Source organism: Nicotiana tabacum, chromosome 5 (genome assembly GCF_000715075.1).
Source record: "Nicotiana tabacum cultivar K326 chromosome 5, ASM71507v2, whole genome shotgun sequence".
NCBI classification, from domain to species: Eukaryota; Viridiplantae; Streptophyta; class Magnoliopsida; order Solanales; family Solanaceae; genus Nicotiana; species Nicotiana tabacum.
Window position 1 is genome coordinate 66,931,283 of NC_134084.1, and position 27,035 is coordinate 66,958,317.

General features: G+C 36.2%; 4 protein-coding genes across 4 annotated transcripts; 3 read left to right on the forward strand and 1 right to left on the reverse strand.

Annotated features, from left to right (window-relative positions):
• Positions 1-5,656: 5,656 nt before the first annotated feature.
• On the forward strand, positions 5,657-14,135 carry LOC107760506 (trihelix transcription factor GT-4-like). The gene is made up of 5 exons (XM_016578561.2): positions 5,657-6,286; positions 7,137-7,175; positions 11,981-12,109; positions 12,546-12,770; positions 13,665-14,135. Exons 1-5 carry the CDS (start codon positions 5,737-5,739, stop codon positions 13,865-13,867), a joined length of 1,146 nt encoding a protein of 381 aa, XP_016434047.1. The 5' UTR covers positions 5,657-5,736; the 3' UTR covers positions 13,868-14,135.
• Positions 14,136-19,527: 5,392 nt separating this feature from the next.
• Positions 19,528-20,999, forward strand: LOC107760502 (uncharacterized). The gene is made up of 3 exons (XM_075252875.1): positions 19,528-19,657; positions 19,701-20,216; positions 20,707-20,999. Exons 1-3 carry the CDS (start codon positions 19,528-19,530, stop codon positions 20,997-20,999), a joined length of 939 nt encoding a protein of 312 aa, XP_075108976.1.
• Positions 21,000-21,057: 58 nt separating this feature from the next.
• On the forward strand, positions 21,058-21,369 carry LOC107760501 (uncharacterized). Its single transcript, XM_016578554.2, has one exon. The coding sequence runs from the start codon at positions 21,058-21,060 to the stop codon at positions 21,367-21,369; it is 312 nt and encodes a 103-aa protein (XP_016434040.2).
• Positions 21,370-24,704: 3,335 nt separating this feature from the next.
• LOC107760504 (mitotic spindle checkpoint protein MAD2) lies at positions 24,705-26,579 on the reverse strand. Its single transcript, XM_016578560.2, has 6 exons — positions 26,355-26,579; positions 25,738-25,868; positions 25,532-25,652; positions 25,162-25,265; positions 24,945-25,066; positions 24,705-24,865 (listed from the first exon to the last, which is right to left on the reverse strand). The coding sequence occupies exons 1-6, from the start codon at positions 26,441-26,443 to the stop codon at positions 24,809-24,811; spliced, it is 624 nt and encodes a 207-aa protein (XP_016434046.1). The 5' UTR covers positions 26,444-26,579; the 3' UTR covers positions 24,705-24,808.
• Positions 26,580-27,035: the final 456 nt, after the last annotated feature.

Consider the following 27,035-nt stretch of genomic DNA (forward strand, 5'->3'; position numbering starts at 1 on the left):
GTGAATTGAATCAGAACATACCAGTTAAGGAGAGTATGTAGAATATAGAGTAAAAATAATGCTAGTAATCATCCTTGGCTTACAGCCGGCTGAACTAATAGGAGTTGCAAGGAACATAAGAGAGTAAAGAGCTTTTGAGAGTATAATAGTGCAGATGAACTAGAGTTCATTGTCCTTCTTTTCTTTTTAAAGAAGAGGAGGTTTATATAGGAATCAAAAACTTAACAAACAAGGTAATAAATCAAGTAAGCATTAAATCAGGGAAACCATATGTGAATCAGCAAGATTTCCTTTAATCAAGGGACAACTCAACCAACGGTAAAACATACTCAGTATTTAAGGAAAGGAATAAAGTAAATCTTAGGTATAAAATAGGTAATTAAGGGTAAATGCACAGTAGTTTAATTAAGGAAACAAATCAATAATAATCAGCGGAATACAAACAAGGCAGGGAAAACAATTAAGGCAAGTAAATTCAATCAAATTGAGTAAAGAAGTAAGAATCAAACGTTTAAAGGAAAGTATTCCAATTAAACCAGAGATTAAGGGATTCAGAATAATCAAGGGTTCAGTCAAAGAGGGAGTCATGGAAGAATCAGCATGCTTAGCATATAAAATGAGGTAAAGCATGAGTAGTCGAGAATCGATACATAACTTTAACAAAAGTTAAACAACACTGATTCAAGGAGAAGTATACAAGTCTTGATGTGAATAGTCAAGATGAACATAAGTACATAGAATCAGTGAAAGCTCAAACTAAGAAACTCAGTAGAAGCATATTAAGGCAAGAAAGTTACAAGAACTCAAAGCAAGAACCATTTAGATATACTAATACTCAGAAACCAAACGAATAACCCTAAAAATTAGGGCTTTAGCACAAACGAGTTAAGGTTGTAGTAGACTCATAGAATCAGTCAAAATATGTGAGAAACAGAAGTTTAAACATAAAAAATCATTAAACAGAGTTTTAAAAGAAATTCCGGAAACCCTAATTTTAGAAAAAGATGAAAAATCACTTGAAATCATACGATTCTTATAAAGAAACTCAAGGCTATTATAAAACACACAAGGAACAAACTCAAATCGTTTTAGATTTCTACATATCTAGGAGTTTTAGAAACGAATTAGGGTTTCGAAGAGAACCATACAAAGATGAAAAAACCTGTTTAGAAAACCATAGATCGTGGCTAGTATAGGACGATTTCACTCGAAATCACATTGGAATGGACATGAACAGGTGAGAGATGAACCCTAGATATAAGTTGACATGGCCTTAGTCCCTTGAGGGCCTTAGAGATGTCAAGAATGACATGAGAGAAACCATTGGAGGCCTGAGAGATGGTGAGAGGTCACCGGAGATGGCCATAGATAGGGGGTCGACGTTTGGAGATTAGGGTTTAGGTTGAGAGTGTTTGAGAGCAGAGGGGATTTCAAGGCAGCGGTGTAAATGAAAATGATAGGGTTTTGGGGGTCTTTGGTTTAATTTAGGAAGTGGGAAATGGTAGTTGTTGATCTTTGTGATCAACGGCTGGGATTAAAAGGTGTGGGGGCCGGATCGGGTATTTGGGGTGTGGGCCGGGTATTTTAATCAGAAATTGGGCTGGGTATTGGGATTGGATTGGGTTGAATTGGGGCTAAAATTGAAATATGATTAGGCCATATTTTAAATAGCCATTTTAACACTAATAATTTATAAGAAATAATAAATAATTTCTGAAAAAATAATTTTGTGTACTAAAATGATTTAAAATAATTGTTTAAAATTTTAAAAATATAAAAGGCTATTTTATGTATTAAAACGTAATTATGCTTTAATAGGGCTAGTATTGCAAATATATGCAAATTAACTAAAAAATGTAAATACAATTATATAAAATGCACTAAAAATATTTAAGTAGTATTTTGGCATAAATATGAAATTTATATGGCTAAATTACCACAAAAAAATAGTTTGAAAGATAATTATTGGAAATTTTATGAGTAAAAAGAGAGGAAATAAATCAATTTGAAGTCTTTAAAAATTATTAAAAAAATTATAAAAATGCTTATACATGCTTATATATGTACATATGCTATTTGAAAGTATATATATGTATTAAAAATATATATAAAAAAAATTGGGTATCAACAGGGGATATCACTAAATGGAGTATACCCCTAGAAATAGAAATTCCGATTGAATGGACAGATGTCTTGTTTAAGAAAGTAAGGCACGACCATGGAAGTAATGAAAAAAAAAGTTATGTAGTTGGACCATCTGTTCTATCAATTCGAGTTTTGCTTCTCTAGAGAAGATGAGAGGCTCAAAATGAAAGTGTTCGCAACACATAATGAAAGGATACTAATTAAGCCGACTAAAAGGAAAAATATGTTCATGAAACTGGACATCCCTAGAACTATGTATCCTCTTGGTGGCCAAATCTAGTACCTTGTAACCCTTTTTCGCCAAAAGGATATCCCACAAAGATATGAGGTCCAGTTCTTCGTTCAAACTTATCTTTGTGAGCTTTGAGAATAATAGGATAACACAAGCATCCAAAGTTTTTGAGATGTGAAAATTTTGGTTTTCTTTTGTACAGGACCTCAAAAGGACATTGTTGTTAAGGACTATGGAAGCCAGTCTATTTATCTAGTAGGTGGCTGTAAGAATGCACTTTTTCTAATACTTAATAAGTAATTTGGATTGGTATAATAAAGCTCTTGTAGTCTCAAGTAAGTATTTATGTTTTCTGTTGTGGTGTATACAGATAAGTCTTTTGGTGCACAATGACTTTTGGTTGAAAAAATAACGAGCATTCATTGTTAACAAACTCCATCCCATTGTCAGATCGCATGGACTTAACGGAAGAATTAAACTGATTTCCTATCATGCACACAAAGGCTTTGATAACCTAAAGTGTGTTACTTTTCTGCTTAACAGGTGTGTCCAGTATTCTTGTAATAATTGCAGAACAACCGAGATCTATTAAGTGGAAGACTAGTCCTGTATGAATTATTCCCCGCAATGTTTCTTTGTTGAGCATAATTGGTATTGAATGTGTTGTTCACAGGTCCATTGACGTTCAGTGAAGCAGATTCCATGACCAAGTGACTATTCGGCCTAACCTCTCTCTATTTTTCTTCTTGAATCAAGATGGAAAAAGCTTGTGCTATGGTAGGTAATGGGTTCATCATCAAGATACTTCTCCTCACAACTGTATATACCTCATTTAATCCCATTAGAAACTGGATTAGTGTCTGATCATGCTCAACCTTATGCATATTGGCCTTGTCACCACAAGTACACTAGTAACTATATTGCGCATGTGTGTTCAAGGTGTTTAGTTCCTCCCAAAATCTTTTCATTTTTGTATAATATCCTATAATATCTAGGGCTCCCTGACTCAATTCATTGATTTTCCTCTGAAGTTGATAGAGTTTTGCTCCATTCGTTTGGTCGTACCTATCTTCTAATTTCTATCATAGCTCCTTAGCATTATTGACATATTGCAAGCTGCCAGGTAAATCCTTCGAAAGTGAATTCAGGATTTACGATGTCACCACGTCGTCGCACCTCTCCCACTATTCGAAAGCTGCGTGATTGGAGTCTGGTTTCTTACACTTTCCAGTTATGAAGCCGACTTTGTTCTTCACTGAGAGGGCTCTAAGGACTCCTCTCCTCCAAGATCTGTAACTAGTTCCATCGAATGCACTGGTACCAACTTTGCTTCGGCACTCTTCGATACCCGCATATACAACGGATTGGTTGAATCCAAACTAGGGTTAGTCGAACACGAATCATCCTTATCTCCAGCCATGAGCTGAGAAGAAAATATAGAAATAAGCAATCAATTGATGAATTTGAGAAGAAACGAAGCAACAATTTCGACGTACTTCGAACATATCGCAATTTCACAAACTTTTGATTTGCAATTTTGAATTGAACAAAAAAGGGTAACGAAGAACGATGAGTGAATGAGAACTAGATTCAAAATTGAAAACTTGGCTCTGATACCATATTAATTTCAGAGATTAACCATGAGCGTAGACTGCCATTTATATGGCACATTGAGCTTGAGAGGCAAATGAGAGATTGAGCTGTGAAAGAGAAGAAGCTTCTGGACAAATAAAAATGAGAAAATGAAGACTAGCTTGTATTCATTTGCTATGTTTCGTTTATATACACACGTGTGGTAGGAAAAGAAAATATCTAATTGACTAACGCTAATACCTAATTAAGAAGTACCCCTGTGATAGCTACTACTAAGGCCAAATACATAAGTGGACCCTTAAACTTGGCCCTTTTTTTTACTTAGACACTTGAACTAGCCTTTGTTCCTATTGAACACTTGTACTATCTAAAATATATGTCAATTAGACACACTTTTTTCAGTCTTCTGTAAAGAGTATGCGCGTGTTATCATACGCCTTTACATGGAAAACTAGACGAATTATTTTGTGACATGTGGAATTTAAAGAAAACCTTTTTCTTTTACAATTTATTTTTAATTTCCACCGAGCCCCACCCGTTCTTCTTGCCACCACCCACGTCCCTCACTTTTCCACCTCCTGTTCTTCTTCTTTTCTCCCCATTCCCTATTTTTCTACTTTTTTCAGTTGGACCCCATGAAGTGGATTAAATGTTCCACCATATTCATGTTTCCTACAAATTTCGCTACTTATGCAACAGTTTCGAATTCACATGACAGAACTAAAGTTTGGATTTACCATTTGGAGGGCATTTAACACGTGGGTATTAAACATATATGGGAATTAAAGAGATATTTCTTACACAATTTGTTTTAAAAGTTTGCTTACACATGAATTTACCATTTGTGCCTTAATTGACTATTTGTGGTGGCAAATTGACAATACTTACTCGTGAGATTTGGGATTAGATGAAGGTTTAGAGAAGTTATTGATGAATATTGTACTCTTATGCTTGTGATATATGGCTCATTACTAGTGGCCTTGATACTGCTTAGCTAAATTTTGATGTTATTTGTTCTAAATTTTTTGATAACAAGCTTTTTAAGCTGTTGCAAAAAAATATTCATTCCTTGTTTGTGCTCTTGACAAAATCAAGTCTTGAAAAATATAGTGGATTGTTTTAGTTGAAGAACATGATAGATTAATGAAGGAAAGTAGAGGATGGTAGGGAGAGAGAGGGTGAGGAAGAAAGAGAAAAAAAGATTGATAAGAAAAAGAGGGCATCACACGCTCATTCGAAGTGTAGCACACACACCTTGACATGTCAGCAACGTGGGTCTGATAGATACGCTTAGACTTGAGTTAAGGTGTTCACTAGGAACAAAGTTTAGTTCAAGTGTCTAAACAAAAAAAAGGGCCAAATTTAAGAGTTCACTTATGTATTTGACCTACTACTAATTACATGAATAAATACTCTCAATTTACACCTGTATCGATTGTAACCAACAAAATATAGAAATAGAGAAAAATATAATACTTTTGTTGAGAGTCGAACTCAAAACCTACGCGGATGCTATAATTTTCAGTTCAAAAGATTTCTTGTTTAGTACCATAGGTAAATTTTCTATAAAATACAAATATAGTTATAAATTGTAATTTTTTAAAAGTATAGCTATGAATAGTACTATGTCGCCTAATTTTTCCTAAAAATAATAGGAAAAGAAGAGAAAATCCCTTCCTCTTTATTTGAGACTTTTGCCTCTTTCTTTTAGCGTCAGTCACTGCAAAGCCCAAAGTCCAAGCAAGTATTACCTATTTCTATCTTACATGTCTGATAAACCTCCAACATCTATCAACTTGTACGAGGAGCAAGAATCTATGGATCAACACAGTAACCACATGATCATAGAAGTGGCCACCCCCAATGCCCATCTTCAACAACCCCAGCAAATTCTCCTTCCCGGAATCAGTGGTGGCGACACGACCAGCAGCGGTGGCGAGGACAACAACAACAACAACTTAAAATTAGCACCCAAGAAGCGAGCAGAAACATGGGTTCAAGAAGAGACACGAGCGCTCATTAGCCTCCGCAGAGAACTCGACTCACTGTTCAACACTTCAAAATCGAACAAGCACTTGTGGGACCAGATCTCCTTGAAGATGAGGGAAAAGGGGTTTGATAGGTCCCCTACCATGTGTACTGATAAATGGAGGAACTTGTTAAAGGAGTTCAAAAAGGCTAAACACAATCAAGAACCAAATGGGTCTGCGAAGATGTCTTATCATAAGGAGATTGAGGAGATTCTCAAGGCCAGAAACAAAAATTATAAGAACCCTACGCTTAAAGTTGATACCTTTATGCAGTTTTCTCAGAAGGGTATGCCCTATTAGTTCTTTATTTTCAAATGTTTTTATCTAGTGTTGGAATGAAATGGTCCAAATTTAGCAGAATGGATAATTGAGGAGTCATATAGCCAGCGCCTTATGTTTTATTGAGGCTTAGTTGTTTTTTTTATCTATCAAAGCTTTGTGGAGTTTTACAAGATAGAAGTTTGAATTCTTGAAACCATTTTATGTGCTGATATTTGATTGAGTTTGATTGCTTTATAATTCTGTCCTTTAAATGGTGATCTCTATGCTTTAGAAGGTGGGGAACTACTATATATGAAAGAAATGTCTTCAATCTGGATATTATGCTGGTCTTGTTTTGTTTCAGTGATATATGACGGGGTGACTGACTTCCAAGGTTTTCGTGTTACTTTGATTGTTCAGACGAGTTACATTGGCTGTTATTTTTTATGCTAAGTTTCTGAATGTTCAATTTAATTGAGCTAGTGCAGTTGTATTTGGTATAAAAAAAATGTTGCTTTAGCCTGTAGCAAAATTTTGGCAGAAAATGTTTGATATGTTTTGTGTAAAATTTTGTTTTGGCTAAACTAGTGGCGGCTAGGTGAGGCTATGTTGAACCTTTAATCCTTGCCGTTATTGATATGGAACTATGCTTTTCTCCTTGTTAGAAGAAAATGAATTAGTTTCTTGAATCCTCTGAACATGGTACCTTTGACTAGCTCTACTTATATCATTAGGATCTACCTTTCCTACTGATGGCTTCTTGTTCTTTTAGTGCATTTTTCCTTTTGGGGTGTAAATAACCCTGATACATTCTTAAACTGATTTGTCTCTATTTCTTTTCGTGGTCTGTTGACTTCTAGATATTGTCAATGCAGGTCTTGACGATACCAGTATAACATTTGGACCTGTCGAAGGTATGTTAATTAAGATGGTTTTAGCATGTTCCTAGTCTTTACGATTGACTTGACAATTTTGCTGACTTATGACCTCTGGCTTCCCGATATATATATATATAGCGCACACACACACGATAGACCCTTGTGGTCTGGCATATATATACACACACATGATAGACCCTTGTGGTCTGACCTTCCCTGGACCCCGCGCATAGCGGGAGCTTAGTGCACCGGGCTGCCCTTTATATGTCCATCCGTCATTGGTCTTTGTCGATTTCTGATACAAGATTCCAGAACTTTTGGATGAGTGTTCGTCTTACTCCCCTGCTTCTGTAGATCGATTCTATAAGTTGGCAATGTTTTGAATTTGATATCATAGCTGGAGTAATTGAGATATGCACGAAGGGGTATACGTAAACATCACCTAATACATTAAATGCTCTGGTTTGTTAAAAAATGGAGTGTGAATGAAAATGGACTTTGTTATATAGTGCTGGAGCCACGATGTGAGAATAGGAGCTGTGAGTTATACATCAAAAGAGGTAATTTAAATTCAAGAAGAATTAAAAAGTAGATGTATATGGGGTATGCAATCTTGTTATGACTTACAAGAAGTAGTTTTTAAATTCAAAACCAGCAGTTATGGGGCTCTGATTCCCCCTAACTCTGCTATTTCTTGCTAACTAACTTAAAATGTTATTAGCTAGGAGCAAGTTTTGTTATAGACATGCTACATTATTATGATAATTAAAACAATATCCTTGGGGAGAATTTAAATAAAGGTGTTGAAGGACATTACTTTTGATGTTCCAGAAAATGTCTTCCGATTTTTCCATGTTTGGTTGGCTTAAATGCTTTGGAAAACATTTTCGTCCAATTGGAGGAAAATATATTTTCCCTATCAAGAGAAAGGAAAATATTTTTCAAAACTCTTTTTCAACCTTTCACACCCTATTTTCAATCCCACCAACCTACCCCACATCCCCACCCACCCCTACCCCTACCCTCTTGCCCCACCATTCCCACCCCATAGGAAACATGGGGATTTGGGGGAAGGGAGGTACGGAGAGTAGCATAAAAAATTATTTTTCTAAAAGTATTTTATATACTCTAACCAAACACTAAAAAATATTTTCTGGAAAAAGTTTTTCGCTCACCAACCAAACAAGGGAAAATAAGTGATAAAAACCATTCATTTTCTAGAAAAATATTTCCCTTCATACCAAGCACACCCTACATTGTAGTTACTATATAAATAAAAAGCCCTAATAGTAAGTTAATAAATGGATCGCCGAATTTAGCGAAAAATTACTAGTACCATTTACTAGAGGGTTCGTGTTTAATTATGGCCATCGTATATCCTCTTTTTATGCTATAATCTAAATAAATTTATTGAACGCAAATTAAAATAATGCTTGGGCAATCTCCTGATGTGGATTTTGCTTTGATCAAATTGACTCCATTTCTTCTTTTAAGTTTTTATCTGTTCCGATTGGACTAGGCCTGAGATGTCTAAAGCATAATCAACATTTTGTTTGATTATATTAACCCTTACCTCAGTTCACCTTGGTGCATATTTAGGATAAAATAGAGAAATCTGATCCTACTTTTCTCGTGGAATCGTTTATTTTAGGAAAAGTAGGATAAAATTGGAATCACTCTAATTTCTCCTTATAGAAAGTATAAATGATATGCAGCCAAGGATGTGCCATAGTGGTCAATGAAGTGGGAGGAGAACTATGAGGTCTCAGGTTCAAATCTTAGCGGAGGCAAAAAACACTAGGTAATTTTTTCTTATCCATCTAGGCCTTGGTGACATAGTTACCCGGTACCTATGTTGATGGGAGGTGCCAGGTACGTGGTGGAATTGTCTATGTGCGCGCAAGCTGGCACGGATACCACTGTTATTAAAAAAATTATAAATGATAAATATCACGAAAACTATGTTATCTTGATCCCGACTAGAGCATCTAATGAGCCCTTATGCAATAATTGTTATTCTGAAATGGATATTAGGGAGATAACATCTATGAATTGAGTTATATTAAATCAATGGTTCTGGAGGATAGCACTGGATGTAAAGGATTTTTTGAGAACTGTCAATATCACCATATTTTCCATATCTGTATGGTCAAAGAGGTAAGGCAAAAAATCCATGTCCAAGTTAGGTAATTTCTTGAACAGGGGAAGTGTACATATCAAAAAGTGGGAGTTTAGCTTCATACTATATATCATGCATTTAATTTACTATATGAGAGATCCACTGTTGCTGATGGTAAGGTACACGATGCCCATGCTCCATGCACACCTGGCTATAAAGTGCTAGTGATCAAATGCACCAGGTGCTTTATACGTTACACTATTGTATTGTGTCTTTCATTGGTCAGAACGGGTGGTCATATTGGTTGAATTGGCTTTATCTTATGAGAGTTAATGCAGTAGTTCGTGAATAGATACAAATATGATCTGAAGCCGTATAATTCCAGATAATCTTACCTTGTAAAAAAAAGCCATATAGTTGTAGTTCTAGAATCTAGATATGTACAAGACATTAAGTTTTGGAGCTTTCTCATGTTTTTACATTTAATGCAAAAATTGTTGGTTTTGGTTTTGTGCTGTCTATAAGAATCCTTTTTTCCCCTCCTAACTACTTTTGTCGGTAGTGCATTATAAAGATATGGATTCCCTATATCTGGGAAGATATTCTATTCACCATTGTTTCTTGTTTTCACTCGATAGTTCCAATTTTGCTTGTTTGATTGCTGGGTTGGAACTCAGGAGCTAATGCACAGTGGCTAGAGGTGGCAAAATGGTTAAAAGAGAACAGTTATCCACTCATATTATCCATTAAAAAATGGGTTGGATAATGAACTTTTTAAAAACGGGTCGAATATGGATAAGAACCATATTATCCACTTAGAAAATGGTTAACCAATGGATAATAAATGTGTTTAACTTTTACATTTGTAAATCCTCAAATTAGGGGTTCCTCAAGTTTGGGAGGCTATGAATTCTCTCACAAGTGATCATATTCAAGAATCCATGGATAATATGGATATCCATATTATCCGTCGGATAACCCGTTTTTTATCCGTCTCAAATACGGGTTGGGTCGAATAATTTATCCGTCTTTTGAATTACCCGTATTTGATCCGCTCATATCCTATTCGGCCTGCCCTTTTGCCACCCTAACAGTGGTTATAGGAAGTGACTTCATGCAGCACCTTGGAGCATCATTTGATTTTCTGCAACTTGTGAACTCCATATATGTATATATATATATATATATATGAGCATAAAAAATCCTCTTTTTTTTAATAACAGTAGTGCCCTGGCCAGCTTGCCCGCTGCCTCCCGCCAGTGTAGGAATCGGGTAACTCTTTGCATCAAGGCATAAGAAGAAATCACCTAGTATTTTATGTCTATGCTTGGATTTTAACCCGTTTCTTTCATGGTTTTCACCAAATTCATTGACCGCTAAGCCACACCCTTGGGTGCTCAAATACTTCCTCATTGTCCTCCATTATCAAAGTCGTCGTATTTCTTTGCAATCAATAATGTTTTTAGTCACCCTCATCAACAATGTTATGGATTGGTAATTTGTTATCCACGGTTTTGGAAGTGGAAAATCGGGCAATGCATCAAAGGTTGCACATGTGCTGCCACTAATTTGTCTTTTGATATGCATTATCATCTTAGATGCCACAAGTCATGATGGAGAAGTTACTTCTATATGTTGTTTATCGCGTGCTCATTACTGGATAAATTCTATTCAAGTTTTGATCACATGATTTTATAACTTTTAGCAGAACCTATGATTTTGGAAGTTGATTGCGTGGAGCTTTTCAATATATGAGGAATTCTCTCTTATATCTGTTTTCCAGAATCATGAAAATCTTTTCTTTGTCCCAAAACAAAAAAGAAGGAATCATGAAAATCTTTCATCCTACCAATCCTGAATCAATCACTTTGACGTTATTCATCACTGCTTTTTAGTGGACTAGCTTCTTTTTCTAAGATTTTATCCATTAGTTTTAGGTTAGTGTATTATTTAGTGAGTTAACATGAAACTTATTATCCCTTACCTATGTTATATCTATCCTTCCTTTGTCTTGATATATGCATTTCTAATGAGTGTTATTTTGGTATGGTACTTTATGTAGATTCTTCATAACATGCTTAAATTGGTAAAAAAAACTGCATGTATCCCTACCGATAGGTACCCCATAAATGAATCAATGAAACTTAGCCCCCTGCTTGATTCCTTTTCTAAGATGATAAAAAGATTCTTCCCTTTTGGATCTGGAGCCAGGTGCGGAAGCTGAAATAATTCCGTTTACGTGGATAAAAGTTGAGTCTTCAAAAGAAAACTATCCTCTACCTAGAAAAGGTTTTACTTATGGCATCATCAGAAGAGGGTGATGAATATGGTGTATCTATCAGAATCATAAGCTCCAATTCTTAACTGTCGATCTCCAGTTTGGTTACCTCTGGTCTTGAACTTCCCGGTATGAATTAGGATTGTCAGTGATCACAAGAGGTGTTTTATTATTTATTCTCTGAATCTACTGGATATTTCTATTTCATTTCTTTGCATGATGTGTGCTGTCTATTATCATTTATTTTTTTGGGATAATTACATTTTTGAGCCGACCAAAAAAATTATAGCCGGCAAAGGTATATGTTTTGTATATTAAGTATAGATAATAAATACAATATATATAATAAACAAAGCCCTGTTGTTTTCGTGCTCATTTACTCATTTGCGAATTACTATGGGCAGCTCTGCAGCAGAATCAACTTTTTAAATTCTTGATGTACAGAGAATGGGAGGCCAACTCTTAATTTAGAACGCCAGCTGGATCATGATGGGCATCCTCTTGCTATAACAGCTGCAGATGCGGTCACTGCAAGTGGATCACCATGGAATTGGAGAGAGACGCCTGGAAATGGTAGGTCTTCAAGGAAACATCCTTTTTCCGCTTCAAAAAATGAAGAAAACATTCCAACTCCCAAGTAAATGATTGAATTTAGAATTTCAAATAAACTAGGTACTGAAATGCCATTTTAGAGGTGCAATTATCCCATGCTCCAATTGTTCTTTTTTGGTGGGTGCATTCTGCCCAATTCCTGCATTCTCTTCAATTGTACAGGTTTGCAGCAGACGGAGTACTGCTGTAATAGCATCCACCTCATAACCTGATGTTGAATACTTTTATACCAGCCATCTACCATTTCCGCTTGCTTTAGTTAAGCGTTACCATGACTGTTCAATTGATATTTTTGAAACATAGAGTTCCAATTGTGACTTTTTCATGATAATCCTACACTTTCGGAAGTTGATTTTGTATTCCCAAGCTCTTTTCCGATTATTCTATTCTTTTCCAGGTGAGCAAAGTAACTCAGCGGAAGGTAGGGTCATTTCTGTCAAGTGGGGTGATTACACAAAAAGAATAGGTATCGATGGCACTGCAGATGCCATCAAGCAAGCCATTAAATCTGCTTTTAGGTTAAGGACAGAGCGTGCATTTTGGTTAGAAGATGAACAGAATATTGTTCGAGCACTTGACAGGGATATGCCACTAGGGAGCTACACCTTGCATGTTGATGAAGGTAATACCATGCTACTACAAATTTATTACTAGTATTGCCCTGTATTATATTGTACCTGGCATTTTCAGAAGTTGACTAGAGATAAGACAAATGCTGTTGATAGGGATGGCAAGAGGACAAGCCGGCAAGGGACCCATACCTATGCCAGTGCCTCATTTCCACTCCTTGTCGGTTTAGCAATTGACGGTGGGACCTATTAGTGTAATGAATGACTTGGCTACCAAATAACTTCATAGAACAATAGTGAACTGTTTCTTTGATTTATTATGTGTATGAGTGAATATATGCTTTAATATGCATACACATAATATATACATACTCAAGGCGTGGATGGCTTGTCCTCATCAACTGCTCTGTCTTTGGTACGGGCTACCTGATCTAAGTCTGTTATAACCTCCTGAAAAGCAGGTTGAACTGGACGTGAAAAGATAAAGGGGATAAAGAGGGGCATTGTCTCCTCAAAATATTTAAGCTTAGAAGTATGATAGATATAACTGTTGGCCTGGGTATTCAGCATAATACCGTCTTAACTCACTAAATTTATGTAAAAGTTACTTCATTTGCCCTGTTAGCGCTTACATAATGTAGATTAAGCAGCTTACATATCTCAAGTCCATTTAGATATTGCTTCACAATGAGGTGGCGGGGAGGGTCTTACATAACTAGTAAAGTTGTTGTCATGTGACCGGGAGGTCACCGGTTCTAGCCGTGAAAATAGCTTCTTGCAAAAATGCGGGGTAAGACTGCGTACCCTTGTGGTACGGCCCTTCTCTGGGCTTTGCGCATAGCGGGAGCTTAGTGCACCGGGCTGCCTTTTTCACAATGAGGTGTCCCCTTTTTCTGACCCTCTCCACCAAAAGAAAAAAGAGAGCCTGATTTTTTTCTTGTTTACAGGTCTGACAATAAAAGTTTGCATGTATGAGGAGGCAGATCACTTGCCAGTGCACACCGAGGATAAAACATTCTACACTACGAATGATTTTCGTGACTTCTTGTCCCACAGAGGCTGGACATGTTTAAGAGAGTACAATGGGTATCGGCATGTAGATATGTTGGATGAGCTTTGCCCTGGTGCAGTCTACCGAGGTATCAATTGACGATAATAGGGGATACCTTGTCCATCCACGGCTCGTTGGGGTGACTGCATTTGCCAACTTTGTAAGTAACATGATGTCGATGCCACCAGAGTTTGTTGATAATGCTGTTCTGGAAGTGTAAATGGTGCAATGGTAACCTGATATAGTGATATAGTACTGAACAATTTAAATGTACAAGTCAATGAACATGAAACCTTGTTCATATTAGTGTCTCCGGATGGTATAATCTTTTTCTTTCAGCTGTTATCTGGAATTCATTTTCATTACATCTCCCATTGGCCTAAGCCTTGAGACTAGAGTCATCTAGTATTTGTGCCTGCGGTGGCAAAATGGTTAAAAGAAAATCGTTAACCACCCATATTATCCACTAAAAAATGAGTTGGATAATGAACTTGTTAAAAATGGGTCAAATATGGATAAGAACTATAGTATCCATTTAGAAAATGGTCTAAATGGATAACCAATGGGTCTAATTTTTATATTTGTAAAGCCTCAAAGTGGGGGTTCCTCAAGTTGGGGAGATTAAGAATTCTCCCAAAAGTGATCATATGCAAGAAGTCATGGATAATATGGTTATCCATATTATTTGCCGGTTGACCCATTTTTTATTCGTATTAAATATGGGTCGCGTCGGATAATTTATCCGTTTTTTCATTACCCGTTTCGACCCGAATCATATCCGACCCAAACCGCTCGTTTGCCACTTTTGTTTGTGTCGATAGGACATAGCAGATATCCGAAAGAATAGTCAAGGTAGCGCAAGTAGGCTCGAACACCTTATATATAGAGAGAGAGAAAACAAAATCTAAAATGCTAAAGTGTAATGAAAACAAAAGTAAAAATTGCATGGGGCGCCCTATTTGGTCGCCCCTATTTAACCTATACCCTTTTTTTTTAAACTTTTAACTTGTACCCACTTCTTAAATAACTTCTGCTCCCTTTCTCCTCCTCCTTCTCCATCACCATCACAACCTCACCCCCCAATATAATGAACGTAAAGAGTACAAGGTTTTCACTGGCCCATAGGCCATAACTACTCAGTAGCATGGATGGAATTATAAAGCCACAAGAAAACTCTAATCTATTCTAGAAGAGATTTGCACGCACTCCTCGTTGCAACAGTCATCTCTTATGATTATGTGTTCCCAACCCTCTGTTAATGTCATGCCAACCAACTGTCATCTTTTAGTCTGTTTCTGCAGTTCTTAAATCCTCGATCTCAAAGGTAGCTAATATCCAAGGATTTACTGTATGTAATACATGTTGCTTAAATGACGTCCATATGATTCTCCGAAGCATGATATTTGACGATCCTAGCACCTCGAATAACTGAAGTCTCCCATTTACTACACCAAAAACTTCAGCTCTAAAGATGAAGTGTTTGTGTTGTAACTGGAAACTTCAGCTCTAGAGCTGAAGTTTTTTTGTATTGTAACTGGAAATTTCAGCTCTAGTATGTAATATTAATAGGTGGTAAAAAGACTTCAGCTCTAGAGCTGAAGTTTCCCATTTACAACACAAAAACTTCAGCTCTAGAGCTAAACTTTAGGCCCGACTACTAGAATGCTGAAGTTTTGCGTGATTGTCTTTGCTACTTCAACCCCGTATGCTGAAGTTATGCGAAAAAGCGGGTACACTTATAATTTTTTTTTTGCAAAACGGGCACAGGTTAAAATGTGGCACAAAAACGGGTATAGATGCAAATGCCCAAAACAAAATGGTTTGAGACAATCTATCCTAGATGCTTTTCTGATAAAATACCAAGTTTGTTATATAGTTGTGCTTCAACGGTCAGTTATACGTACTTGACAAGCACAATGTATTTTATATGTTAAAGTACCAAATTTCTGGCGAAAATATATACTTCTAACGTGTTAGGGCTGCTTTGATACGAGGGATGAGGGATAATTAATTTTGGGATAAAATTTAAGATGAGTTTATTCCACGTTTGATTTGGATAAAATAGTGGTATAACTAATTTTGAGATTAGTACTAAGCTAGCGTTTAGACATAGATTGAGTTGAAACTTGAAAAAATAATTTTTGGAAGTTGAAATTATGTTTGGACATGCATTATATTTGAAAAAAATTTGAAGTTTTGTGAGTAGGAACTTGATTTTCACCTAAAATCTACCATAAACTAGATTTTGGAAACTTAAAAAATATTTTCAGAAATTTTTCAAAAACAGATCACTAATCTATGGACAAACAATGTTTTCAAAAAAAATTTGAAAAAAACTTGCCAAAATGTATGGCCAAACAGGGGCTAAGATTGTAGTATTCTTTTATCATGAGAAGTTGTGATAACTAATCCCGAAATAACTAATCTCGAGATAATTAATTTTGTTTCCCAACCAAACAACCCCTTAGTGTTTTAAGTTTAACCGTGCCACTCTTTCTAGATATACATGCTAAGTTATCACTTATACCAATACACTTGATTCTTTTTCTTATACTCTTCCTCTTTATAAAGAAAATTAGAGAATATAAAAGTGGTTGATTTTTGCTTATAGGTTTAAGAAGTATAGAGTTAAATAGTAGTATGAAATAGTGTCATTGGCCATAAGAATGAAGTGATGTGACTGTTCATGTAAAAAATATGGCATTCGTAATTTGAAAAAAGTACAGCGGATGTCTGAGACTTGCAAACAAAGAACAAATAGACAATAAAATAGTGTCGAAGACTCGAAGCAAAGATCCCAAAAAGCTGCCACCCCAAAAAAAGAAAAGATAAAAGACAATTCTTAATGTGATGAACTGTCAAACTCCAGAAATTTCATTGGGGTGCTGTCTCTTTATATTTTGTAAAATTCAAAATTATCAGTCACCAGAAATTTCATTGGGGTGTTTCATCCACATCATATGTCACAAAATTTCTCGTTTTAATGGGAGTTAGTTTTATGGAAACAAAAAAAAATGACTGAAACAAAGAAGCTAAAAACAAATGTGAAACATATAGAGCACCCATACATCTGAGGATCCGTGGCGCAATGGTAGCGCGTCTAACTCCAGATCAGAAGGTTGCGTGTCGATTCACGTCGGGTTCAAATCCCCCGAAATCATCATTTGGATCCATCTTTTCTCTTTTTTTTTTAACAGCCTCCCCGCTATAATTTTTATCAATTTAGAACTTTTAGACATGCAAGAGAGAAAGAGATATCTGTTACATTAATAAGCATTACAAGAGATAATAAGCATCTTTCAATTACTTTAATTTTTATTATAGTATCTGTTAGAAATAAGTTAGGGGGAAAAGATTAATTTTATGGTCCATTTATAAATGAGATTTTTTTCGTTCCTATATAATATTTCAAACTTATTTGCCAACATTATTTTAGATTTTTAATTTACCCGTTATAATCGTGATTTCTTTACAATTCATATATAATTCCTTTAAAAAGTCTCCTTCTAGTTGTGTTTTTCTTCATTAAAGCGCGATTCACGCAAAGGGGAAGCAAAGGAAAGAATTTGGGTTGCAACGGAAGAGTCAATGAAGTGAGTGCGAAGACTGAATAAAGCAGCACTCCAATGAAGGTAGAGATAAAACGAGCAGTAATCTTCTTTTGGCTTTTTGCCCTCAACGAGGGTGTACAGGCATGTTTATGAAAATCCGAAAAATCGAACCAAATCGAAAAATGAATCAAATTAATAAAAAAATTGATATTTTTTATGTTTGATTTGGTTTTGGTTTTGAATTTTAAAATCCGATCAAATTTGGTTTGGTTTTGGTTTTGATAAAAAAAATAATCAAAAAAACCCGAACCAAACTGACTATAAAAGTAGCTATTTAAATTTATTATTACACACACACAATATATATATATATATATATATAGTTTCTAAAATTTTATGGTACATATTAGTCATTTATATTTTTAGTCTAGTTCTTTGCTATTTAGTGATCTAATTCTTTGCCTTTACATAATAGTTTGATTGGTAGTTTTCTTTTGTCAAGTATAAGAATTTATTTCATGTTAAAAATAATCGATTTTTAATTGGGTACTTAAATTATTCATCACTACTTGATTCAATTATCATCATTATATCTTGGTAAATAATAGATTTTTCAAAGAGCAAGTGATTTGATAGTGTTATGTTGAAAATGTAGTCACTGGAATATACATTTGGTAGTATATGTTTCATATTTAAGAAAAAATCGATAAATAACCGGAAAAAACGAATCGATAAAAGACTGACTTAATTGGTTTGGTTTGATTCCAATATTTAAAAAACCGACTTACTTGATTTGGTTTCTTTTTAGGAAAAAATCGACTCAAACCGAACCATAAACACCCATACTAGTGTGTCTCCACTAAGGTCTCTACAAAATTGACAAAAATCTTAGAAACCACGAAGGATTGTACTTGTACTTTCTATTAGGAGTAGTACTAAAGTGAGAATCAACGTGTAAGAATGTTAGAGAGTTTGAGTTCATTAACTTTCCACCCAAGAATGTTGAGAGTTTGAGTTCATTAATTTTCCGCCCTTTTATTGTCATTGTTTAGATGCTACAGGGCCGCAAAGCAATCTGCAAAATTGAATCATTGATTTTTCAGTTCATACAAACATGAATCAGCGTATATGAGTCGATTTGGAATTCATTCTCTACTTTTTTTCTCTTTAATAAAACCGAGTAAGAAAAGATAATGTATGGTACAACAGCATACAAATTAAAACTAAATTTTACTGCAAATTTTGATACATCTACAATAACATACAAACTAAAAATAAATTTCATACAACTAATTATACAATATACAACTTATTTACAATTTTCATACATCATTCTTACCAGTTAACTATAACTACAACATCACACAACTTATATATAATTTTTTATACAATATGTCTTTTGTACGTACTTTGTATATGATTTATATATATTTTGTATGTGGTGTGTTCTTCTTTCTCTCTGAAATTCCAATTAAAACTCCTCTCTTAATATAATTTTGATACATATCAACAACTTATATGTAAAAAGATAGTATTTATAACTTAAATACAAATTTCATACAAGGACTCATAGAGTATACAGCTAATATTTAGTTTTCATACAACATTCAAATAAAAAAATATGAAACTACAAAAGAATACAACTTAAATATAATTTATATACAACTATAATACAATTTGTATGTATACAATTTCTTCGAATTTTTATCTGAAATCCAACAAAAATCAACTCTAATCTTCACCAAACAGCCTCAAAATTGATATTCCCAATCGTTTACAACAACACCCAATCCAAACAAATAATATTTTTTGAAAACCTAAATTCGAATTCAAAACTTTGAAGTTTTTTTTAATGATTCTCAATGATGGAGAGCCAAACATATTCAAAATTTATTGATTGATAATTTTAATTCGAACACCAATTGTGCAGCATGAAAGAAAATTGCTAAGTTAAAACTATTAAAATTCATTGATGAATTCCTTGGGGGAAAAAAAAGAAAGGATAAAAAGCAGAGAAAATGAAGGAAGAAAAATTGGGGAAAGAACAGAGAAAAGAGTGATGGATGGCTAGTCGCTAAAGCAAATGCTTAGGGGTTGGATGAGAAGCTATTAGCCATGGGGGCCTGAAAGAGTAGTGGGGACGCGAGATGTATGTAGACCACGACAACGAACTGCATTAGGGAAGCTGTTAGACAGGTGTTAGGGATAATGAAGGGTTATTCACGAGGTCATAAAGGGGACTGGTGGTGGAATGAGGAGGTCCAAAGAAAAGTGAAAGCTAAGAAAGTGGCATATATAAAGCCAGTGAGGAGTACAGATGAGGAGGAAAAGAGGACGTGTAAGGAATGTAATAAGAAGGTAAGGAATAGTAAAATTGGCAGTCACAGTGGCTAAGATTGCAGCTTTTGAGCGATTGTATGAGGATCTTGGGGGTAAAGGAGGCGATAGGAAGTTGTACAATTTAGACAAGAGTAGGGAGAGGAAGGCTCGGGACCTAGACCAAGTGCGATACATCAAAGATGGAGATTGTAAGGTTTTGGTGGAAGAGGTATGTATTAGGAGTAAATGGCATGAGTACTTCTATAGACTCTTAAACGAGGGAGGGGGCAAGGACATCGTATTAGGTGAGTTGGAAAACTCAGGGAGTCAGAGGGATTTTAGGTATTATAGGCGTATTAGGAGCGATGAGGTTGAAGGGGCAATGCAAAAGATGAGCAGGGGTAAGGCAACTGGGCCTGACGAGATCCCAGTGGAATTTTGGAAGGAAGTGGGTCGGGCTGGCTTGAAATGGCTTACTTGTTTGTTTAATGTCATTTTCAAGACGAAGAAGATGCATGGAGATTGGCGGTGGAGTTTGATGGTCCCATTGTATAAAAACAAAGGTGATATACAGGAATGTAATAACTATAGGGGTATCAAGCTGCTGAGTCATACTATGAAAGTTTGGGAGAGGGTGGTGGAGAGGAGGATGCGACGTAGTGTTGCTATTTCCGAGAACCAGTTAGAATTTATGTCAGGACGGTCTACTACAGAAGTCATTCACCTTGTGAGGAGATTGGTGGAGAAGCATAGGGAGAGGAAGAAAGACTTGCATATGATATCCATTGACTTAGAGAAGGCCTACGATAAAGTCCCGATAGAGGTCCTATGGAGATGTATGGAGGCTAGCGGTGTCCCGATAGCGTACATTAGGGTGATTAAGGACATGTGCGAGGGAGTGAAGACTCAAATAAGGACTGCGAAAGGAGACTCAGATCATTTCCCAGTGGAGATGGGGTGCACCAAGGATCAACTCTTAGTTCGTTTTTGTTTGCCTTAGCATTAGATGTGCTGACCCGACACATACAAGGGCCTTACCATGGTGTATGTTATATGCTTATGATATAGTGATTGACGAGACGCGAGGCGGTGTTAACGCTAGGTTGGGAGTTTGGATACAGAAACTGGAGTCTAAAGGTTTCAAGTTGACTAGGTCAAAAATTGAGTACTTAAAGTGCAAGTTTAGTGATGGGTTGCATGAAGAAGGAGTAGAAGTGAAGATTAGTACTCAAGTCATCCCCAAAAGAGATAGTTTTAAGTATCTTGGGGCCATTATTCAAGGTAATGAGGAGATTAATGAGAATGTTACTTATTGGAGCAGGGTGAATGAGATGGAAGCTCGCCTTAGGGGTTTTGTGTGATAAGAATGTACCACCCGAACTTAAGGAAAAGTCCTACAAAGTGGTGGTTAGATCAACTATGTTGTATGGGGCTAAGTATTGGCCTGTCAAGAAGTTCCATGTCCAGAAGATAAAAGCAGCTGAAATTAGGAAAGAAGATGTTAGGGGTAAGGTGGGAGTGGCATCTATGGAGGACAAGTTGCAGGAATCTAGGTTGAGATGGTTCGGGCATATGAAGAGGAGAGATATAGATGCACTAGTCAGGAGGTGTGAGGGGTTATCCATGGCGGGTCAGTGGAGGGGAAGGGGAAGGCCTAAGAAGTATTGGAGAGAGGTTATTAGGCAGTCAGGACATGTCATTGCTTCAGCTTACCAAGGATATGACCCATAATAGGAAGGTGTGGAGGTCGAGGATTAAGGTTGCAGGTTGACAGTTAGTAGTATGTTCCTCCTAGGCTTACCAGTAGTACTAAGACTATTTTTGTATTATCTTAGTCATGGTTCTTTATTATTACATGTGTTTGTTGTTGTTGTGGTTGGTGTTGTTGTGTCACCCGTCACCATAATGCATTGTTGTTACCTTTGTTTACTACTTAGCTACTTTATATCATCTCTATTGTTTCCTGAGCCGAGGGTCTATCGGAAATAGGGGTAAGGTCTGCGTACACACTATCCTCTCCAGACCTCATTTATTTACATTAGGTTTGTTGTTGTTGTTGTACAGAGAATGAGAGAGAGACAGAAGAGAGAGAGAGAGAGAGAGAGAGAGAGAGAGAGAGAGAAGGGATGGGGAAATAACTGATTCTTAACATAAATGGATAATCATAATACTAATTTGTATATAATATAAATTGTATATCAACTTTTAATTTAAAACCTAAATAGTACAAAAGTTTCTAATGTAATACATATAGGTAAATTTGTAATTGTTCGTAGGAAATCAAATTCATTCTTTTCTAATTAGAAATGATAACGCAACACAAAAATAGCAAAAAATTAGATTTTGTAATCCCTTAACGTTCTACTAGTTATATGATCTTTTTGATAGGTAATGGAGGCAATGCGTAAGATGAGAAGGGGCAGAGCTACTGGGGCAGATGAAATTCCGGTTGAACTTTGGAGGTGTGTGGGTAGAGCAGACTTGGAATAGCTTATTGGATTGTTTAATGTTATATTCAAGACTAATAGGATGTCTGAAGAGTGGAGGTGGAGTACAATGGTCCCGTTGTATAAGAACAAAGGTGATATCCAGAACTGTAACAACTATAGGGGTATCAAATTATTGAGTCATATCATGCAAGTTTGGGAGAGAGTGGTAGAAATGAGAGTGCGAAGGACGGTGTCTATTTCAGATAACCAGTTCGGGTTCATGCGGGGGCGATCTACCACAGAAGCTATCCACCTTAGTAGGAGGATGGTGGAACAATACAGGGATAGGAAGAAGGATCTACACATGGTGTTTATTGATCTGGAGAAAGCGTACGATAGGGTTCCTAGGGAGGTCTTATGGAGCTGCTTAGAGGATAAAAGGGTCCCGGTTGACTATATTAGGGTGATTAAAGACATGTATGCTGGAGCTAAGACTCGGGTTAGGACAGTAGGAGGCGACTCCGAGCATTTTCCAGTTGTTACGGGGTTGCACCAAGGGTCTGCGCTTAGCCCATTCCTATTTGCCCTAGTGATGGATGCACGAACTCATCATATTCAAGGGGAGGTGTCATGGTGCATTCTATTTGCTGATGATATTATTCTAATTGACGAGACACAAGGCAGCGTCAACGAAAGGCTAGAGGTTTGGAGACATGCTCTTGAGTCTAAAGGTTTCAAGTTGAGCAGGACGAAGACGGAATACCTCGAGTGCAAATTTGGGGTTGAGCCGACGGAAGCGAGAGTGGAACTGAGACTTGACTCTCAAGTCCCAAGAGGGGTAGTTTCAAGTACCTTGGATCAGTTATTCAGGGGAGTGGGGAGATCGACAAGGATGTCACACACCATATAGGGGTGGGGTGGATGAAGTGGAGGTTAGTGTTGGCAGTCCTGTGTGATAAGAAAGTGCCACCATTACTAAAAGGTAAGTTTTATAGATGGATAGGCGTGCCATGTTGTATGGGACTAAGTGTTGGCCGGTTAAGAACTCACACATCCAGAAGATGAAAGTAGCAGAGATGGGGATGTTGAGGTGGATATGCGGGCATACAAGGATGGATAAGATTATGAATGAAGATATTCGAGAGAAGGTGGGCGTGGCCCCCATGGAGGACAAGATGCGGGAAGCAAGACTCAGATGGTTTGGGCACATTCAGAGGAAGAGCACTAATGCACCGGTGAGGAGGTGTGAGCACTGTGGTGGGCACGGGGAGAGGTAGATAGCGACCTAAGAAGTATTGGGGAGAGGTGATCAGACAGGACATGGCACGACTTAGGATTACTGAGGACATGGCCCTTGATAGGGAATTGTGGAGGTCGAGCATTAAGGTTAGAGTGAGACTAGCCAGTTAGGAGTTAGTCTGAGGATGCTACTGGTCGTCTACTGATGCAGGGCTTTATCTACTGGTTTTTACTATACCATCCATCTACTTCGTATTTCGTATTTCGTATCTCTTATATTGTTGTTATTTTATTATGAGTCTATTGATGATATTAATATATCGCCTCTTGTAGCTTTCTTGAGCCAAGGGTCTCCTGGAAACAGCCTCTCTGCCCCTCGGGGTAGGGGTAAGGTCTGCGTACATATCCTCAGACCCCACGTGTGGATATTGGGCCGTTGTTGTTGATCTTTTTTGATAGGAGATCAATAAAAAATAAATATAGCAAACCTGTAAGTGAAACATATAAAATCTTTGTGAGGTCATTTTCTTATACTGAAATAAGTGAGCGTGTGACATCATCTTCTCCCAATTGTATCCTCAATTTCCACAGACCAAGAACGTCTTTGTGCAACTCAAGCAGTTATCGATATCCCCATGGTCCATATAAAAAATAGAAGGTTGAAGACCTTATTGTACATTTTTATAAAAGTTGAAGTGTCAACCTTGCATATTTTTAATTAAGAAAACAACCCCAAATTGCAAATAATAGTACATATTTTGAGCTGCATATCTGTCGGAAGCATGCAACCAGAATCATAATCCAATCTACAAGAGTGATATCCTCAAAGAGAGTGCGAGACATGCCACCTTTATTTTGCGATGTTTATACTTCCAAATATCCAATCTACAGAGTTGCAGATTCATACTTTTGTTTTTGTTTTGTAAAAATCGTTGTATGGGATGGCTAAATGCTGAACCATTCGACGCATGGGTGCCACAACTTAATAAAATACAACTAACGGTTAAAATCACAGACTGGCACAAAAGGACCAAAATAAGAACTGAAAAAAAGTACGTACTTATTAGTAACTTTAAATGTGTATTAAATGACTGGACTGGAATCCACAATACCAGCCGCATCCTATGAAAAAAATCAGCCAGCCAAACCTCCTAAGTCCTAATCATGTTCTTCTTACTTGATAGTACAATAATTTTTGTGTAACAAAAGAAAGAAGAGTAACTTTTGGTAATAAATGGACCATGTACGAAATTTACTCCTTAAAATGCGCTCCTCTTTTCGACAGTCTAGAGAGAGGGAAAAAAACCACATACCTTATAGATGAGGGGCTCAGTGTTGGTTTTCCCTGTTAATCTCAGAACTTTAGCATCAAAGATGTTTCACACAAAGAAATTGATCTTGGAAACAACTAAATGACATTTCAAGATTTACACAATCTAACATACAAAATGTGAATCAATGATTCACACAGCATCAACTTATTAAAGAACAACAAGGATTGTCTAAGCCTCATCCCATTCATCATTTTTATATGAAACCAAAGTGTCAACCTTGTGAATCTGCATAGAGAAAACAAAAATCAAATTAGTGTTCCAAAATATCCAGGCTTCAAAAAATCAAGCAGCAGATTGCTCCTACCTTGGTGTCAAATGAATGCAGTTTGACCATATGTGGATTTGCAATCAGTTTAGGATCACTCTCAATCCAAGTGAATGGAACTGCAACATCTGTATCAGTGTATGCTAACACATCAAACACACCTATGGAAAAAACACAATGAAACAAGGATTGTGTTATATCCAGAAAGTTCTAAAGAAACATTGACATTGTATTTCTAAGCACAAATGATGCTTACATGGTTCCTCAAGGCAAGGCAAAAAAGTGACGCTGGAAATAATTTGCCTCATAATTGCTTGAATTTCCCTCATTATTTCTTTGTCACTTTTCTCCCTTGAAACACTGATCCAAATAAAAGTTAATTAATGAAGGATCAAACATACACTTTCTCCAAAACAACAAACTAGTTGGGCTCGACTATATGAATCTTCACTGTCCATATTGCTCCATTTAAAGTTCATATAAGTCCATATTATATAAGACAAAATTCAAACCAAAAAAAAAACATTAGAAGTTCTCTATATTTTCTACCGCCATTGAAGCCTCCAACATACACTTTTACCAGTCCACAAAATTTACCAAAGATCAGAAAATGAAGATCAACTTACCCTTTCTCAACAACCTCGCTATCGGTTTCGACACTGAAATTCCACCTCTCTAGTACCTCACCAGAGGCCTTGCTCATGATCACAAGAACCATCCTTTGTAGCTTTCCAGCTTCCAACCACTCTACATAATCACAATCATAGAGAAAATAATCACTTCCCTACCCCTAAATACCAATCCACAACTTTGACAAAATTCTATAACTTACCAGAGAGTTGGGCAGTCAAATTGGAAATGAAGGTCTTGACACCTTCATCTTGGGTAAGCAACATCTGCAGACCATATTTCTTCACCTTCGCAAAACTTTCTTCAGGATATACTCCTCTATTGTACAAAATGCTAGAAAAAACAACCCCCGTCCAAAGGAAAAAAAAAACAAAATCAACATTCCAACAAAACCATAATTAAAAAAAACACCATAGCATTGTGTTAAATCAATTAATCAATCAACAATACCCAGCGAAAAACGAGTTAGGATCCATCATATTAATCGTCTCTATCCATTTTTAAAACTAAAGATTATCAAACCCCCATCCCCAAATCAAAACCCCCAAAAAATATCAGCATTCCGGAAAAAGAAAAAAGACACCTAAATGAAGAACACGACGCATTTTCAATCAATCAACTAATTGGGTTCTGCCATATGAATACTATATCCGATGCACTCTATTCATTCAAATGCAGGTTGATAATTAATTTTTCAAGGCAAATTACGGGTTTTCTATAATTAAAATTTATTTGAATTTTCGCACTTATCTACTAAACTAACAACGTGCAAGTCGACATAGACAAAGATTTGACGAAATGGGGTTTCTTAAATCTTACCTATTTGCTGCATAGCCAAAAAATTCAGCGACAATTGCTGCTGATCCGCGAAGCGTGATTATGTCCTTGGTGGCTGTTCTTGATGCCATTATTCAAAATCTGAAGAAAAAAGGTTAAGATTCTCAGAAAGTTGGGTTGAATTTACTGATTCTTGGTGACTTGTGAGAGTAATGGATTTAGGGTTTTATTGAAAATTGAAAAGTACAAGGGACCAACGGCTAGTTCTTGGAAATTGACGCAAAAGACGGTCCAAGTGCTCTTTTATGTTTTTTCTTTTTCCTTTTTCAATTTTCCACTGTACACTAACCGTTACAAAAAGGAGTGGAGAAATCTTTGGGCCAATTAGTTGGGCTATCGCAAAATTTGGCCCAATAAGATCCACTTGTAACTTGGAATATATAATTGACAGAAAATAGCCCTAGTTATAGATATTGGCATTAAATAGTCAATAAATATATATATCACAATAATAATATGTATATCACAACATTTTTCTTCTTCTTTGTCAATAACAACACATATATTAAAATTTTATTTTTATTCTTTGTATATAAATAATATTATTCTTTGTATATCAATAATATATATATATATATATATATATATATATATATATATATATATATATATATTGCTGCATCGTATATCAATGTATGTCACAATAAAAATATTATATTATTT